General features: G+C 48.4%; 2 protein-coding genes across 2 annotated transcripts in view; one reads left to right on the top strand and one right to left on the bottom strand.

Annotated features, from left to right (window-relative positions):
• LOC147100184 (rho guanine nucleotide exchange factor 12-like) overlaps positions 1–9,207 on the top strand; it is a 278,585-nt gene extending 269,378 nt beyond the window's left edge. The window contains exon 44 of the transcript XR_015073688.1: positions 9,113–9,207. The gene's annotated coding sequence lies outside the window, so the exon portion shown is untranslated. The remainder of the gene's footprint in view (positions 1–9,112) is intronic.
• Positions 1–13,764, bottom strand: part of tecta (tectorin alpha) — a 97,628-nt gene that overhangs the window by 4,756 nt on the left and 79,108 nt on the right. Inside the window, exons 17-22 of the mRNA XM_085968215.1 lie at positions 10,915–11,195; positions 10,414–10,524; positions 9,034–9,230; positions 4,429–4,592; positions 3,337–3,585; positions 1,931–2,093 (exon numbers count right to left, since the gene is read on the bottom strand). Of these exons, the coding sequence (XP_085824341.1) occupies positions 1,931–2,093; positions 3,337–3,585; positions 4,429–4,592; positions 9,034–9,230; positions 10,414–10,524; positions 10,915–11,195 (1,165 nt within the window). The remainder of the gene's footprint in view (positions 1–1,930; positions 2,094–3,336; positions 3,586–4,428; positions 4,593–9,033; positions 9,231–10,413; positions 10,525–10,914; positions 11,196–13,764) is intronic.

Raw genomic sequence — 13,764 nt, 5'->3', positions numbered from 1 at the left:
TTTTCAGAAGGCCTTTGATAAAGTCCCACATAAGAGGTTAGTGTGCAAAATTAAAGCACATGGGGATGGGGTTAATATACTGGCATGGCTTGAAAATTGGTTAACAGACAGGAAACAGAGTAGGAATAAATGGGTCTTTTTCGGGGTGGCAGCCGGTGACTAGTGGGGTACCGCAGAGATCAGTGCGTGGGCCCCAGCTATTCACAATATAGATCAATGATTTGGATGAGAGAACCAAATGTAATATTTCCAAGTTTGCTGACGACACGAAACTAGGTGGGATTGTGAGTTGCGAGGAGGATGCAAAGAGGCTTCAAGACGATTTAGACAAGTTGAGTGAATGGGCAAATATATGGCAGATGCAGTATAACGTGGATAACTGTGAAGTTATCCACTTTGGTAGGAAAAACAGAAAGGCAGAGTATTATTTAAATGGTGATAGATTGAGAAATGTTGATGTACAAAGGGACCTGGGTGTCCTTGTACACCAGTCACTGAAAGCAAACATGCAGGTGCAGCAAACAGTTAGGAAGGCAAATGGTATGTTGGCCTTCATTGCAAGAGGATTTGAGTACAGGAGCAAGGATGTCTTACTACAGTTTTACAGGGCCTTGGTGACACCACACCTGGAGTACTGTGTGCAGTTTTGGTCTCCTTACCTAAGAAAGGATATACTTGCCATAGAGGGAGTGCAGCGAAGGTTCACCAGACTGATTCCTGGGATGGCAGGACTGTCTTGAGAGAGATTGGGTCAACTAGGTCTGTATTCACTAGAGTTTAGAAGAATGAGAGGGGATCTCATTGAAACATAAAATTCTGACAGGGCTAGACAGACTGGATGCAGGGAGGATGTTTCCCCTGGCTGGGAGCTCTAGAACGAGGGGTCACAGTCTCAGGATACGGGGTAGGACATTTAGGACTGAGATGAGGAGAAAGTTCCTCACTCAGAGGGTGGTGAACCTGTGGAATTCTCTACCACAGAAGGCTGTGGAGGCCAAGTCACTGAATATATTTATTAAGGAAATAGATAGATTTCTAGACGCAAACGGCGTCAAGGGGTATGGTATTGAGATAGAGGATCAGCCATGATCATATTGAATGGCGGAGCAGGCTCGAATGGCCAACTCCTCCTATTTTTCTATACCTCGGCAGCCTACTGTCAACAAGAGCAGACGTCGATGACGAAGTCCAACGCAGCCTTCGGTCGCCTGAGGAAGAGTGTGTTTGAAGACCAGGACCTCAAACCCGGCACTAAGCTCATGGTCTACAGAGCAGCAGTGATACCCGCCCTCCTGTATGCCTCAGAGACATGGACCATATACAGCAGGCACCTCAAAGCATTGGAGAGGTACCACCAACGCTGCCTCCGCAAGATCCTGCAAATCCACTGGCAGGATAGGTGCACCAACATCGATGTTCTCGCTCAGTCCAACATCCCCAGCATCGAAGCTTTGACCACGATTGATCAGCTCCAATGGACGGGTCACATCGTCCACATGCCCGACACGAGACTCCCAAAACAAGCGCTCTACTCGGAGCTCCAACACGGCAAGAGAGCCCCAGGTGGGCAGAGGAAACACTTCAAGTACACCCTCAAAGCCTCCTTGAAAAAGTGCAACATCCCCACCGACACCTGGAAATCCCTGGCCCAAGACCGCACAAAGTGGAGGAGAAGCATCCGGGAAGGCACTGAACACCTCGAGTCTCTTCGCTGGGAGCAAGCGGAAGTCAAGCGTAAACAGCTCAAGGAGCGCACGTCAACCCAAGCATCCCACCCACCGTCTGCCCCACCTGTGACAGACTGTAGGTCCTGCACTGGACTCATCAGTCACTTTTAGTGTGAATGCAAGTCATCCTCGGTTCCAAGGGACTGCCTAAGAAGAAGGATTGACAGGCGGGGCTCTGTGATTGACAGGCTGCCAATACTCACAACTCTGCAGTTATTAATATCCGAATCGCACAGCGTCACATCGCAGTGCAGGTGAACCTCATCGTAATCGCCGATAAACTTGAAAACGATGATGTGGAAGCGGCAGGTGAGAGACACGCCATTCTCCTCCATCTGGATGGTGCTGTCCTTCGAGTTTGGACACCTGCTCAAAGCAAGAACAGAGGCGGTTACTGAGGGTCACAGTGTGGGAAACCTGCAGATGCCCCCCCGGGCACTGCAATCTGTAAATATTCTGTTGCGGGAAGGGTACATACCCCTGGAGGAGGGGGAACTATAAACAAATATCCGTGCCGGAATGGGACCCCTGGGTGTTTATTTTAAGGCACTGAATGTCTCAAAATGATTCCACGAGAATAAACATAGCGAAGAGCAGAGGCTGATTCAGGCGAGGTGAACAGAAGATGGGTTTGTAGAGAGTGGATTGCAGGAGACTTCTGAAGGTGGGACAGAGATGGTAATGTGTCGAGGGAGAGGGAAGCGCAGGTTAGGGGGGAAGTAAGTGATGGGAGCAGCATGTATGGGGGGTGACCAGGGGTGGAGGGAAACAGAGCAGGTTTGTGGGGGGGGGGGGGGGGGGAGAGAAAAGAGAGAGCAGGTTTGTGTGGGGGGGGGGGTGGTGGGGAGAAAAGAGAGCAGGTTTGTGGTTGGGGGGGGGAGAAAAGAGAGAGCAGGTTTGGGTGTGGGGGGGGAGAAAAGAGAGAGCAGGTTTGTGGGGGGAGAAAAGAGAGCAGGTTTGTGGGGGGGGGGGGAAGGAGAGCAGGTTTGTGGGGGGGGAAGGAGAGCAGGTTTGGGTGTGGGGGGGAAGAGCAGGTGTGGGGGGGGGAAGGAGAGCAGGTTTGTGGGGGGGGGGAAGGAGAGCAGGTTTGTGGGGGGGGGGAGAGCAGGTTTGGGGGTGGGGGGGAGAGCAGGTTTGGGTGTGGGGGGGAAGAGCAGGTGTGGGGGGGGGGGAAGGAGAGCAGGTTTGTGGGGGGGGGAAGGAGAGCAGGTTTGGGGGTGGGGGGGGAGAGCAGGTTTGTGGGGGGGGGGGAAAAGAGAGCAGGTTTGTGTGTGTGGGGGGGGGGCGGCGAGGGAGAGAGAGCGCCCGAGGGCAGGTTTGGGACGGCTCCCGAGAGTGAGGTCCGGCTGATTCAGTGCAACAGGAAACCCACTTTGCACTGAATGGGTTTGAGCTGCTGTGAGCGGCCCAGCGAATGAGGGACTCGAGTTACCTGATGTGAAATTGGAAAAGGTTCTCCCGAACCCACCGTACCTTCCAAGTTGGCAAGAATCTGTTCACACCCTGGGGTTGGGGATTTGTGAACACACACTACACTCAGGGAGGGGGCTCTGCACACAGCGTGACTGTCGGATATTAAACTTCCAAATTGTTATAGTGTAACACAAACCCTTGTTCTATTATCACGTAACGTAGTCGGTCCTTTGGATTGCGGGATGGAGTTGCCCAGCAATGATTGATGATCAGAATCAGCTGCGTAGAATCTGCTCCCTCGACAAACACCCCAATGTACAAGACATCCCGGGTGGTAAGCGTCACCTCCCCCTCTCGATATGGAAACTTGTAGGACGAGTTTTTATACAGAGCCATTTTGGTGATGAAACTACCTTCTTTGGTGGGAAGAGTGAGGTTGACAACACTGAGAAAAACAGACAGCATCAGTCAACATAAAGAATGAACAAAAACTTTTCATTAATTCTACACGTTATAATGTTGTACTTTTCCCATCCTTTGGCTGTGCTGGTAGAGCCAAGGGGAGTGATCTGGCTCATCGCCTGCCACACCCTGTAACCCCTGGAGCTGCACAGAATATCCTGGATACTTTGCCTTCTACCATTTGTCCTGGCAGTCACTTGAAATGTTGATAAGATAGGGAACCAGGGTGCAGTTTAATTGTTTAACAGTGCAGAATAAGAGATTTTGATGCTATACATCACAGTAAATGTAAGACTACAATCATGAGGGGTTTCTCTCCCTGCAGCTTTCCACTCCATTATTTGTGATGAAATTGCAAACACGTTCTTTATATTCATATTTACAACTTAGTACAGTGAACAGAGGAAATCTGTCTCCCCAAGTGTCTGGTTATTATTTTGAGAGATTCGAACTGTAGAGAATGTTTTCTCTGGATCCACTGACGTGTCTTTCAATAACATTTTGTTAAATTTGAAGAAGTTTGGGTTTGTCCAATCGAAGACTAATGACAGGTGTACAAAGTATGCAATTTAACTACTTTGTTGTGCACCTGTTGAGTGAGGCCTCTGATCGGACTGTCTACAAGAATCAGCCAACCAATAAGAGAAAATCAAGACTCGTTGAATAGATTTAACAGCTATAAATTACACCTCCCCCCCCCCCCCCCCCCCCAATTTCCCCATTCCGCTAATCCCCTTCATCCCCCCCAACCCACTGCAGGGGAGGGAGCAAGAATCAGGATCATGGAAATGCAATGCCTGAAAGTCTAACCCAAGGCACCACTTACCTCAGCATCGGCCTCACGACAGTTTCAAGAGAAACTTTCAGATCGAGTTCGTAGGCACAGGAGAACTCGACATTAATGACTCTGTCGCGAGTGATGACACTGCCGGTGTTGTTCAGACTTTCGATCCAGACAGTGTTTGTGTACATGATGTGAGTCTCATTGGTCTGTGGGGGAAGAGAATAGCGTCACTAAAACACAGCTTCGCCCTCAGGCAAGGCTGCTGTACCCCACAGGGCAATCTATACCCCCACTGTGCACCCATCAAACTCTGGTATAGCGAATATACCCAGCACTCCCACAGCACCCAGTGTATCTCAGACCCGAGCTTGGGTTACTGCCAATCTGTCTGACAACGCCAGTGGCGTTTTCCTTCTCTTCACCCTGACAGTTTGTGTTGTGACATTCACAGGACAAGCCCTTTCTCCAGCTCAGGCTCCTGCCTCCAGCTGATTGCCATCATTAACCCGCCCTGTGCGAGCAGGTATGTGAGTGTGGCCCGGGATGACCCAGTTCTGTACAGCTGCTCCGCACCTTGTGCCGGAGAATGAGAGCTCGGCAGGACACCCTGTGACCATCCTCTCGTTCTTTAATAATCTATGAAGCAAAGAGATGGAGGTTCCACCCCGCAGCTCCCATTCTCTCCAGAATAACCATCCCAGCAAACCTCAAATCCCTCCCAGCACATTCCCCCAGTCCCTCCTGCCAGCCCTGCTGCTTGGCTCAGATTGCAGTGGAGTGAAAGGTTTGGAGACTTGAGATAAAGTCATTAGCTGAAGGGATTTAGAAAAAGGGACTGTGAATGTTCCTCATTGCTGTTTGCAGTGAGGAACAACCCAATTGAATAGACATCAAAGCCTTTGCGGCAAGGTCATGATCAGACAGTGGGAGAGGAAATCTAGGGATAAAACTTCTCTTGTCCATATATTCTTTTTAGCCAATGGTGTGAAGAAATGGTAGACCAATTAAATACATATTTTGGTTCTGTCTTCACAAAGGAGGACACAAATAACCCCAGAGATGTTGGGGAACATAGGGTCTGATGAAAGGGAACAACTGAAAGAAATCAGTATTTGTAGGGAAATTGATGGGATTGAAGGCCAATAAATCCCCAGGGCCTGATAATCTACATCCTAGGGTACTTAAGGAAGTGGCCCTAGAAATAGTAGATGCATTGCTGATCATCTTCCAACATTCAATGGAATCTGGAACAGTACCCATGGATTGGAGGGTAGCTAATGTTACCCCACTATTCAAAAAAGGTGGTAGAGAGAAAACGGGGAATTACAGACCGGTAAGCCTGACATCGGTAGTGGGGAAAATGCTAGAATCCATTATAAAAGATGTAATAGCAGAGCACTTGGAAAACAGTGACAGGATCGGACAAAGTCAAGATGGATTTACAAAAGGCAAATCGTGCTTGACTAATCTACTGGAATTTTTTGAAGATGTAACTGGTAAAATAGATAAGGGAGAACCAGTGGATGTGGTGTATTTGGACTTTCAGAAGGCTTTCGATAAGGTCCCGCATAATAGATTAGCGTGTAAAGTTAAGGCACATGGGATTGGGGGCAAGGTATTGACTTGGATAGAGAACTGGTTGGCGGACAGAAAGCAAAGAGTTGGAATAAACGGGTCTTTTTCCGAGTGACAGGCAGTGACTAGTGGGGTACCGCAGGGATCGGTCCTTGGACCCCAGCTATTCATAATATATATTAATGATCTCGACAAGGGAACTAGATGTAATATCGCCAAGTTTGCAGATGACACAAAGCTTGGTGGGCGTGTGTGCTGTGAGGAGGATGCCGAGAAACTCCAGGATGATTTGGACAGGTTGGGTGATTGGGCAGAAGCATGGCAGATGCAATATAACGTGGATAAATGTGAGGTTATCCACTTTGGTGGCAAAAACAGGAAGGCAGTTTATTATCTGAATGTCAATAGATTGGGAGAAGGGGAAGTGCAACGAGGCCTGGGTGCCCTTGTGCACCAGTCGCTGAAGGTAAGCATGCAGGTGCAGCAGGCGGTTAAGGCGGCAAATGGTATGTTGGCCTTCGTAGCGAGAGGGTTTGAGTACAGGAACAAGGATGTCTTGCTGCAGTTGTACAGGGCCTTGGTGAGACCACATCTTGAGTATTGTGTGCAGTTTTGGTCGCTTTACCGGAGGAAGGATGTTCTTGCCATGGAAGGAGTTCAGCGAAGATTAACCAGGCTGATACCTGGGATGGCAGGAATGACGTATGAGGAGAGATTGGGTCGATTAGGCTTATATTCGCTGGAGTTTAGAAGAATGAGAGGGGATCTCATTGAAACTTATAAAATTCTGACAGGACTGGACAGACTAGATGCAGGAAGGATGTTCCCGATGGTCGGGGAGTCCAGAACCAGGGGTCACAGTCTAAGGATAAGGGGTAAGCCATTTAGGACAGAAATGAGGAGGAATTTCTTCACCCAGAGTGGTGAACCTGTGGAATTCTCTACCACAGAAGGCAGTAGAGGCCAATTCATTAAATATATTCAAGAAGGAGTTGGATATATTTCTTAAGGCTAAAGGGATCAAGGGGTATGGGGAGAAAGCAGGGACCGGGTACTGAATTTGGATGATCAGCCATGATCGCATTGAATGGCGGAGAAGGCTGGAGGGGCCGAATGGCCGACTCCTGCTCCTATCTTCTATGTTTCTATGAATAGAAAATGGAATTCCTGTTTTGGACTCTGCTGACTTTTTTGCTAAAATTTTCAAGGCAAAGAATTTGACTCTCCTCGATTTATCTGTCCTCGAAAGGCTGCGAGCCTTATTTCAGTTTGTTTTTGTTTGCATTTAAAGCTGATGTTTCACAAAGGAGATGATGTCTTTGTTCATTGACCTGATAGAAACATAGAAGATAGGAGCAGGAGTAGGCCATTCGGCCCCTCGAGCCTGCTCCGCCATTCAATGAGATCATGACTGATCATCCAAATTCAGTACCCTGTCCCTGCCTTCTCCCCATATCCCTTGATCCCTGTAGCCTTAAGAAATATATCCAACTCTTTCTTGAATATATTTAATGAACTGGCCTCCACCGCCCTCTGTGGCAGAGAATTCCACAGGTTCACCACTCTCTGGGTGAAGAAATTCCTCCCTCATTTCAGTCCTAAATGGCTTACCCCTTATCCTTAGACTATGACCCCTGGTTCTGGACGCCCCGGCCATCAGAAACATCCTTCCTGCACCTAGTCTGTCCAGGCCTGACAGAATTTTATAGGTTTCGATGAGATCCCCTCTCAATCTTCTAAACTCCAGTGAGTATAAGCCCAATCGACACAATCTCTCCTCATACGTCATTCCTGCCATCCCAGGTATCAGTCTGGTGAATCTTCACTGCACTCCTCCCATGGCAAGAACGTCCTTCCTCAGGTAAGGCGACCAAAACTGCACACAATACTCAAGGTGTGGTCTCAGCAAGGCCCTGTACAACTGTAGCAAGACATCCGTGTTCCTGTACTCAAACCCTCTTGTTACGAAGGCCAACATACCATTTGCCTTCTTAACCGCCTGCTGCACCTGCATGCTTACCTTCAGCGACTGGTGCACAAGAACACCCAGGTCTCTTTGCACTTCCTCTTCTCCCAATCTATTGCCATTCAAATAATAATCTGCCTTCCTGTTTTTGCCACCAAAGTGGATAACCTCACATTTATCCACATTATAGTGCATTTGCCATGTTTCTGCCCAATCACCCAAAGTGTCCAAATCGTACTGGAGTTTCACGACATCCTCACAGCTTACCCTCCCACCCAGCTTTGTGTCGCCTGCAAATTTGGAGATATTACATCCAATTCCCTCGTCCAGATCATTAATATATATTGTGAACAGCTGGGGTCCTAGGACCGATCCTTGCGGTACCCCACTAGTCACTGCCTGCCACTCAGAAAACGACCCGTTTATTCCAACTCTTTGCTTTCTGTCCGCCAACCAGTTCTCTATCCAAGTCAATACCTTGCCCCCAATCCCATGTGCCTTTATTTTGCACGCTAATCTCTTATGCGGGACCTTATCGAAAGCCTTCTGAAAGTCCTAATACACCACATCCACTGGTTCTCCCTTATCTATTTTACCAGTTACATCCTCAAAAAATTCCAGTAGTAGGGCAGCACGGTGGCATAGTGGTTAGCACTGTTGCCTCACAGCGCCAGAGACCCGGGTTCGAATCCGGCCTCGGGCAACTGTCTGTGTGGAGTTTGCACATTCTCCCTGTGTTTGCGTGGGTTTTCTCCGGGTGCTCAGGTTTCCTCCCACAGTCCAAAGATGTGCGGGTTAGGTTGATTGGCTATGATAAATTGACCCTTAGTGTTAGGGGGATTAAATAGGTGGGGTTACAGGGATAGGGTGGGATATGTGTCGGTGCAGGCTCGATGGGCCGAAATGGCCTCTATCTGCACTGTGGGGTTTGTGTGATTCTGTGATTAGTCAAGCACGATTTACCTTTTGTAAATCCATGTTGACTTTGTCCGATCCTGTCACTGCTTTAGAGAAAATGCTGCAACAGCCGACGGGTGCATCAGCTGAGAGCTGTGATCACCTGATCAGAACTGAATGAGGACCGAGCGCTGGGGGCGGGCGCTCACCTTCATGATATTCCCACAGTTGCGGTTGGTGTTATTGATGTGAAATGCGATAAAATCATCTCCCTCTGATCCCACGCAGCGGATATCATTAATACGAACATCCTCACGCTCAAAGCCCAGCTGGTAGAGTCGGCACTTGGAAATATAAACTTCCATCTGAGAATATTTGCACACCACATCTGCCTGGACAATATCACCTGCGATGGGACAGGGAGAGAAACACAGGGTTTAAGGTGAGTGACAACTGCTCAAGGAACAAGACCAGGCTCCTAGACCACAGTTACCATCAGGCAGAATTGGACTGAAAACCCAGCCCCCTGCACTCTTCACATTGGATCAGCCTGCTGATTACACTCACTTCTGGCCCCGAAAGTTCTGGACTTGAATGCATAACCCACATGGAATTCAGGATAAACTTCTTTACCCAGAGTGGTGAGAATGTGGAACTCGCTACCACAGGGAGTGGTTGAGGCGAATAGTGTCGATACATTTAAGGGGAAGCTCGATAAGTACATGAGGGAGAAAGGAATAGAACGGGATGCTGATAGGGTGAGATGAAGTAGGGTGGGAGGAGGCTCGTGTGGAGCAGAAACACCAGCATAGCCTGGTTGGGCCGAATGGCCTCTCTGTACTGTAGACACAATGGAACTCCATGTAATCCAGGCTAACCTCAGTGCTGTATTGAGGGAGTGTTGCACTGTCCGAGGTGGCGCCTTTCTGCTAAGATGTTAAGCCAAGGCTCCGTGTAAATAAAAGATTTTATGGTTCGATTGACAGAGCAGCATGTTTTTTTCTGGTGTCCGGAAAACAGAAGGCCCTTTCTATAAATACAACTTTGTGCTTCTAATGGATGAGCATTCCACATATTCCCATTTATTTGTGAATTTTATTTTGAATGGTGGGAACTCTCCAGTTCACATAAGATACGGGAGCTGATGTTTAGTGTTAGCTTTATCTAAATCAACAAATTCAGGTTATTGAAGTTCGTAAACTTCTGAAGTTGATCATTTACTACCTGCAGAAATCTGTATTCAGAGATCTTCAAACTCTGTAATTGATTCCTCCTTTCCGCCTGTATCAGCCGATTCGGATAGTCGCTTCACCAAACTCGGTGTAACTTACCCCGGAGCAGCACCGCTCCAACCCAGGAAACTCCGGCTGATTCACCGCACTGTCGCTCACTTACACACGTGAATCACGCCAGTGACTCCTCGGCAGATTGATCACGAGAAGGTTCCAGAAGCACAAGGAAACTCAGGGAAACAGCTTCCACCTGAATTTCCTTGCTGAAAAATGTCTACGTCATTCCTGCACAGCAAGGGTGAGGAAATTCACCACCTCGCTGTTTAGTTTAGGTATCCAGTGTTTCTGCACATTTACCGCTGTCTGGGCTGGGCTCCTCCGGACAGCCACACAGATCTCCGTTACCCTGTCGGCATAAACTGTAATTGGTGCAAATGCCTCCGGCACACGGATCATCGATCAATTCTGCTAAAAGGAAACAGACATAAATGATTAACCCTTTAACTCAGCATCCACCACAAACATTCTCCAGCCAAAGACCTGCAGGGCCCAACAGACCCAATCGAAAGCCCAAGGCGGAGCTCGGAGAGCCGAACCCTGACCCCAGGGGGAGCTCAGAGATCTGAACCCTGACCCCAGGGGGAGCTCAGAGAGCCGAACCCTGACCCCAGGGGGAGCTCAGAGATCCGAACCCTGACCCCAGGGGGAGCTCAGATAGCCGAACCCTGACCCCAGGGAGAGCTCAGAGACGAATCCTGACCCCAGGGGGAGCTCAGATAGCCGAACCCTGACCCCAAGGGGAGCTCAGAGACCCCAATCCAGACCCTGGCCTCCAATTTGTTGCCAGTTCCCTCTTACAGCAGTTTTCCCGACGAATCCAGTCCGTGCTCAGAATCCCCAGGGAACGACAAGCCTCTCCGTATGCCGCAAGTGAGCTGCAGATTTGCGATCTCTCATCCCAGTAACAAGCATCCAATCCACAGGACTGGTAAAATGGCATGGGATTGATGAACCCGTAACACGGCTGGAAGAACCCCTTCATCTCGGTGAGTTTCAAGCAACTTCCTTCATTCTGTAGCCGGATGATGTCCCGATTGTCACAGGTGAGCGATAGGGCAGTGTATTGATCTTCATCACAACTGTGGGACAGACAGAGGCAGTCAGTATCCTCAGAAAGAAAGAAGACAACTTGCATATAACTTGAACCTCTCTACATCAAGGTGTTTTCCAGAGGGAATGGACATCTGGTAATAATTAGGGAAGTTCCAGAGCTAGATTTTGAGGTGTTTTGTTTGAACAAAGATGAAGAATTTAGGAAGAAATTCTAGAGAACTATGCTACACTCCAGGATTCCCTTCCTAAAACCTCATCCTCTAATACTGGTGGAGGTGAGGAAGGAGAAGGAGTCAGAATAGGATGAGTAAAGGCAGCGATGGGTATCTGGAGAAGGTGCATGGATAGAATGGTATAAAGACCATGCTGAGATTTGTAACTGAAGATAGGATTTTGAAACCAATGCGCTGAGGATAGGGAGCCAATGGCAGTTTGGGAATTAGGCGCTGATGCTTAGCACAGGAAAGGATTAGTTGGAATTTATGTAGGGGGTAACTAGGAGGTTGTTATTCAAAATTAGGATGCAAGGGATTGGGGGCAATATACGAGCATGGATTGAGGATTGGTTAACGACAGAAAACAGTGAGTAGGAATAAATGGGTCATTTTTGGGTTGGTAGGCTGTAACTAAGTGGGGTGCTGCAAGGATCAGTGCTTGAGCCTCAGCTATTTACAATCAATATCAATGACTTCAATGAAGGGATTGAGTGTAATGTATCCAATTTTGCTGACTATACATAGCTAGATGGGAAAGTAAGCTGTGAGGAGGACGCAGAGGCTGCAAAGGGCTATAGACCAGTTAAGTGATTGGGCAAGAAGGTGGCAGATGGAGTATAATATGGGGAAGTGTGAAATTATCCACTTTGGTAGGAAGAATAGAAAAGCAGATTATTTTTGAAACGGTGAGAGACTAGTAAATATTGGGACGCAGAGGGATTTGTGTGTCCTTGTTCATGAATCTCAAAGTTAACATGCAAGTACAGCAAGCATTTAGCAAGGTAAATAGTATGTAAGCCTTTATTACAAGGGAGTTGGAGTACATAGGGTTACAGAGGATATACGGCACAGAAACAGGCCATTCGGCCCAACCAGTCCATGCCGGTGTTTATGCTCCACTCAAGCCTCCTTTCGTCTTTCCTCATCTAAATCTATCAGCATAACCCTCTATTCCGTTCTCCCTCATATGCTTGTCTAGCCTCCCCTTAAATACATCTATACTATTCACTTCAACCACTCCCTGCGGGAGCGAGTTCCACATTCTCACCACTCTCTGGGTAAAGATGTTTCTTCTGAATTCCCTATTGGATTTCTTGGTGACTATTTTATATTGATGGCCTCTAGTTATGCTCTTCCCCACAAGTGGAAGCATTCTCTCTGTATCCACAATCAAAATTTTTCATAATTTTAAAGACCTCTATTAAGTTACCCCTCAGTCTTTTTTCAAGAGAAAAGAGATCCAGCCTATTCATCCTTTCCTGATATGTATACCCTCGCATTTCTGGTATCATCCTTGTAAATCGTCTCCGTACCCTCTCCAGTGTCCCTATATCCAACACCGCCTTCAGTGGGCCAGTGCAGCCTTCGGTCACCTGAGGAAGAGACTAGGACCTCAAACCCGGCACTAAGCTCATGGTCTACAGAGCAGCAGTGATACCCGCCCTGCTGTATGCCTCAGAGACATGGACCATGTACAGCAGGCACCTCAAAGCACTGGAGAGGTACCACCAACGCTGCCTCCGCAAGATCCTGCAAATCCATTGGCAGGATAGGTGCACCAACGTCAGTGTTCTTGCTCAGGCCAACATACCCAGCATCGAAGCTTTGACCACGCTCAATCAGCTCCGATGGACGGGTCACATTGTCCGCATGCCCGATACGAGACTCCCAAAACAAGCGCTCTACTCGGAGCTCCGGCACGGCAAGAGAGCCCCAGGAGGGCAGAGGAAACACTTCAAGGACACCCTCAAAGCCTCCTTGAAAAAGTGTAACAGCCCCATCGACACCTGGGAATCCCTGGCCCAAGACCACACAAAGTGGAGGAGAAGCATCCGGGAAGGCGCCGAACACCTCGAGTCTCTTCGCCGGGAGCAAGCGGAAGCCAAGTGCAGGCAGCGCATGTCAACTCAAGCACCCCACCCACCCGCCCCTTCAACCACCGTCTGCCCCACCTGTGACAGAGACTGTAGGTCCTGCAGTGGACTCATCAGTCACCCGAGAACTCATTTTTAATGTGGAAGCATGTCATCCTCGGTGCCGAGGGACTGCCTAAGAAGAGATATCCTTTTTATAATATGGCGACCAGAACTGTACACAGTACTCTAAGTGTGGTCTAACGAAGGTTCAATACAGGTTTAGCATAACTTCCCTACTTTTCAATTCTATACCTCTAGAAATAAACCCTAGTGCTTGGTTTGGTTTTTGTATGGCCTTGTTAACCTGCATCACAACTTTTAGTGATTTGTGTATTTGTTCTCCTTGTTCCCTTTGTTCCTCTTCCCCACCTAGACTCGCATCCTCCAAGTGATGTGACCTCCCTATTCTTCCTACCAAAATGTAATACCCTGGTCACCACACTTTAGGAAGGATGTGAAGGCCC

Source organism: Somniosus microcephalus, chromosome 26 (genome assembly GCF_052327205.1).
Source record: "Somniosus microcephalus isolate GS21.2 chromosome 26, FLI_Smic_1.0, whole genome shotgun sequence".
Classification (NCBI taxonomy): Eukaryota; Metazoa; Chordata; class Chondrichthyes; order Squaliformes; family Somniosidae; genus Somniosus; species Somniosus microcephalus.
The sequence above is the reverse complement of the archived record's forward strand: the minus strand, read 5'-3'. Positions and strand labels throughout refer to the sequence as shown.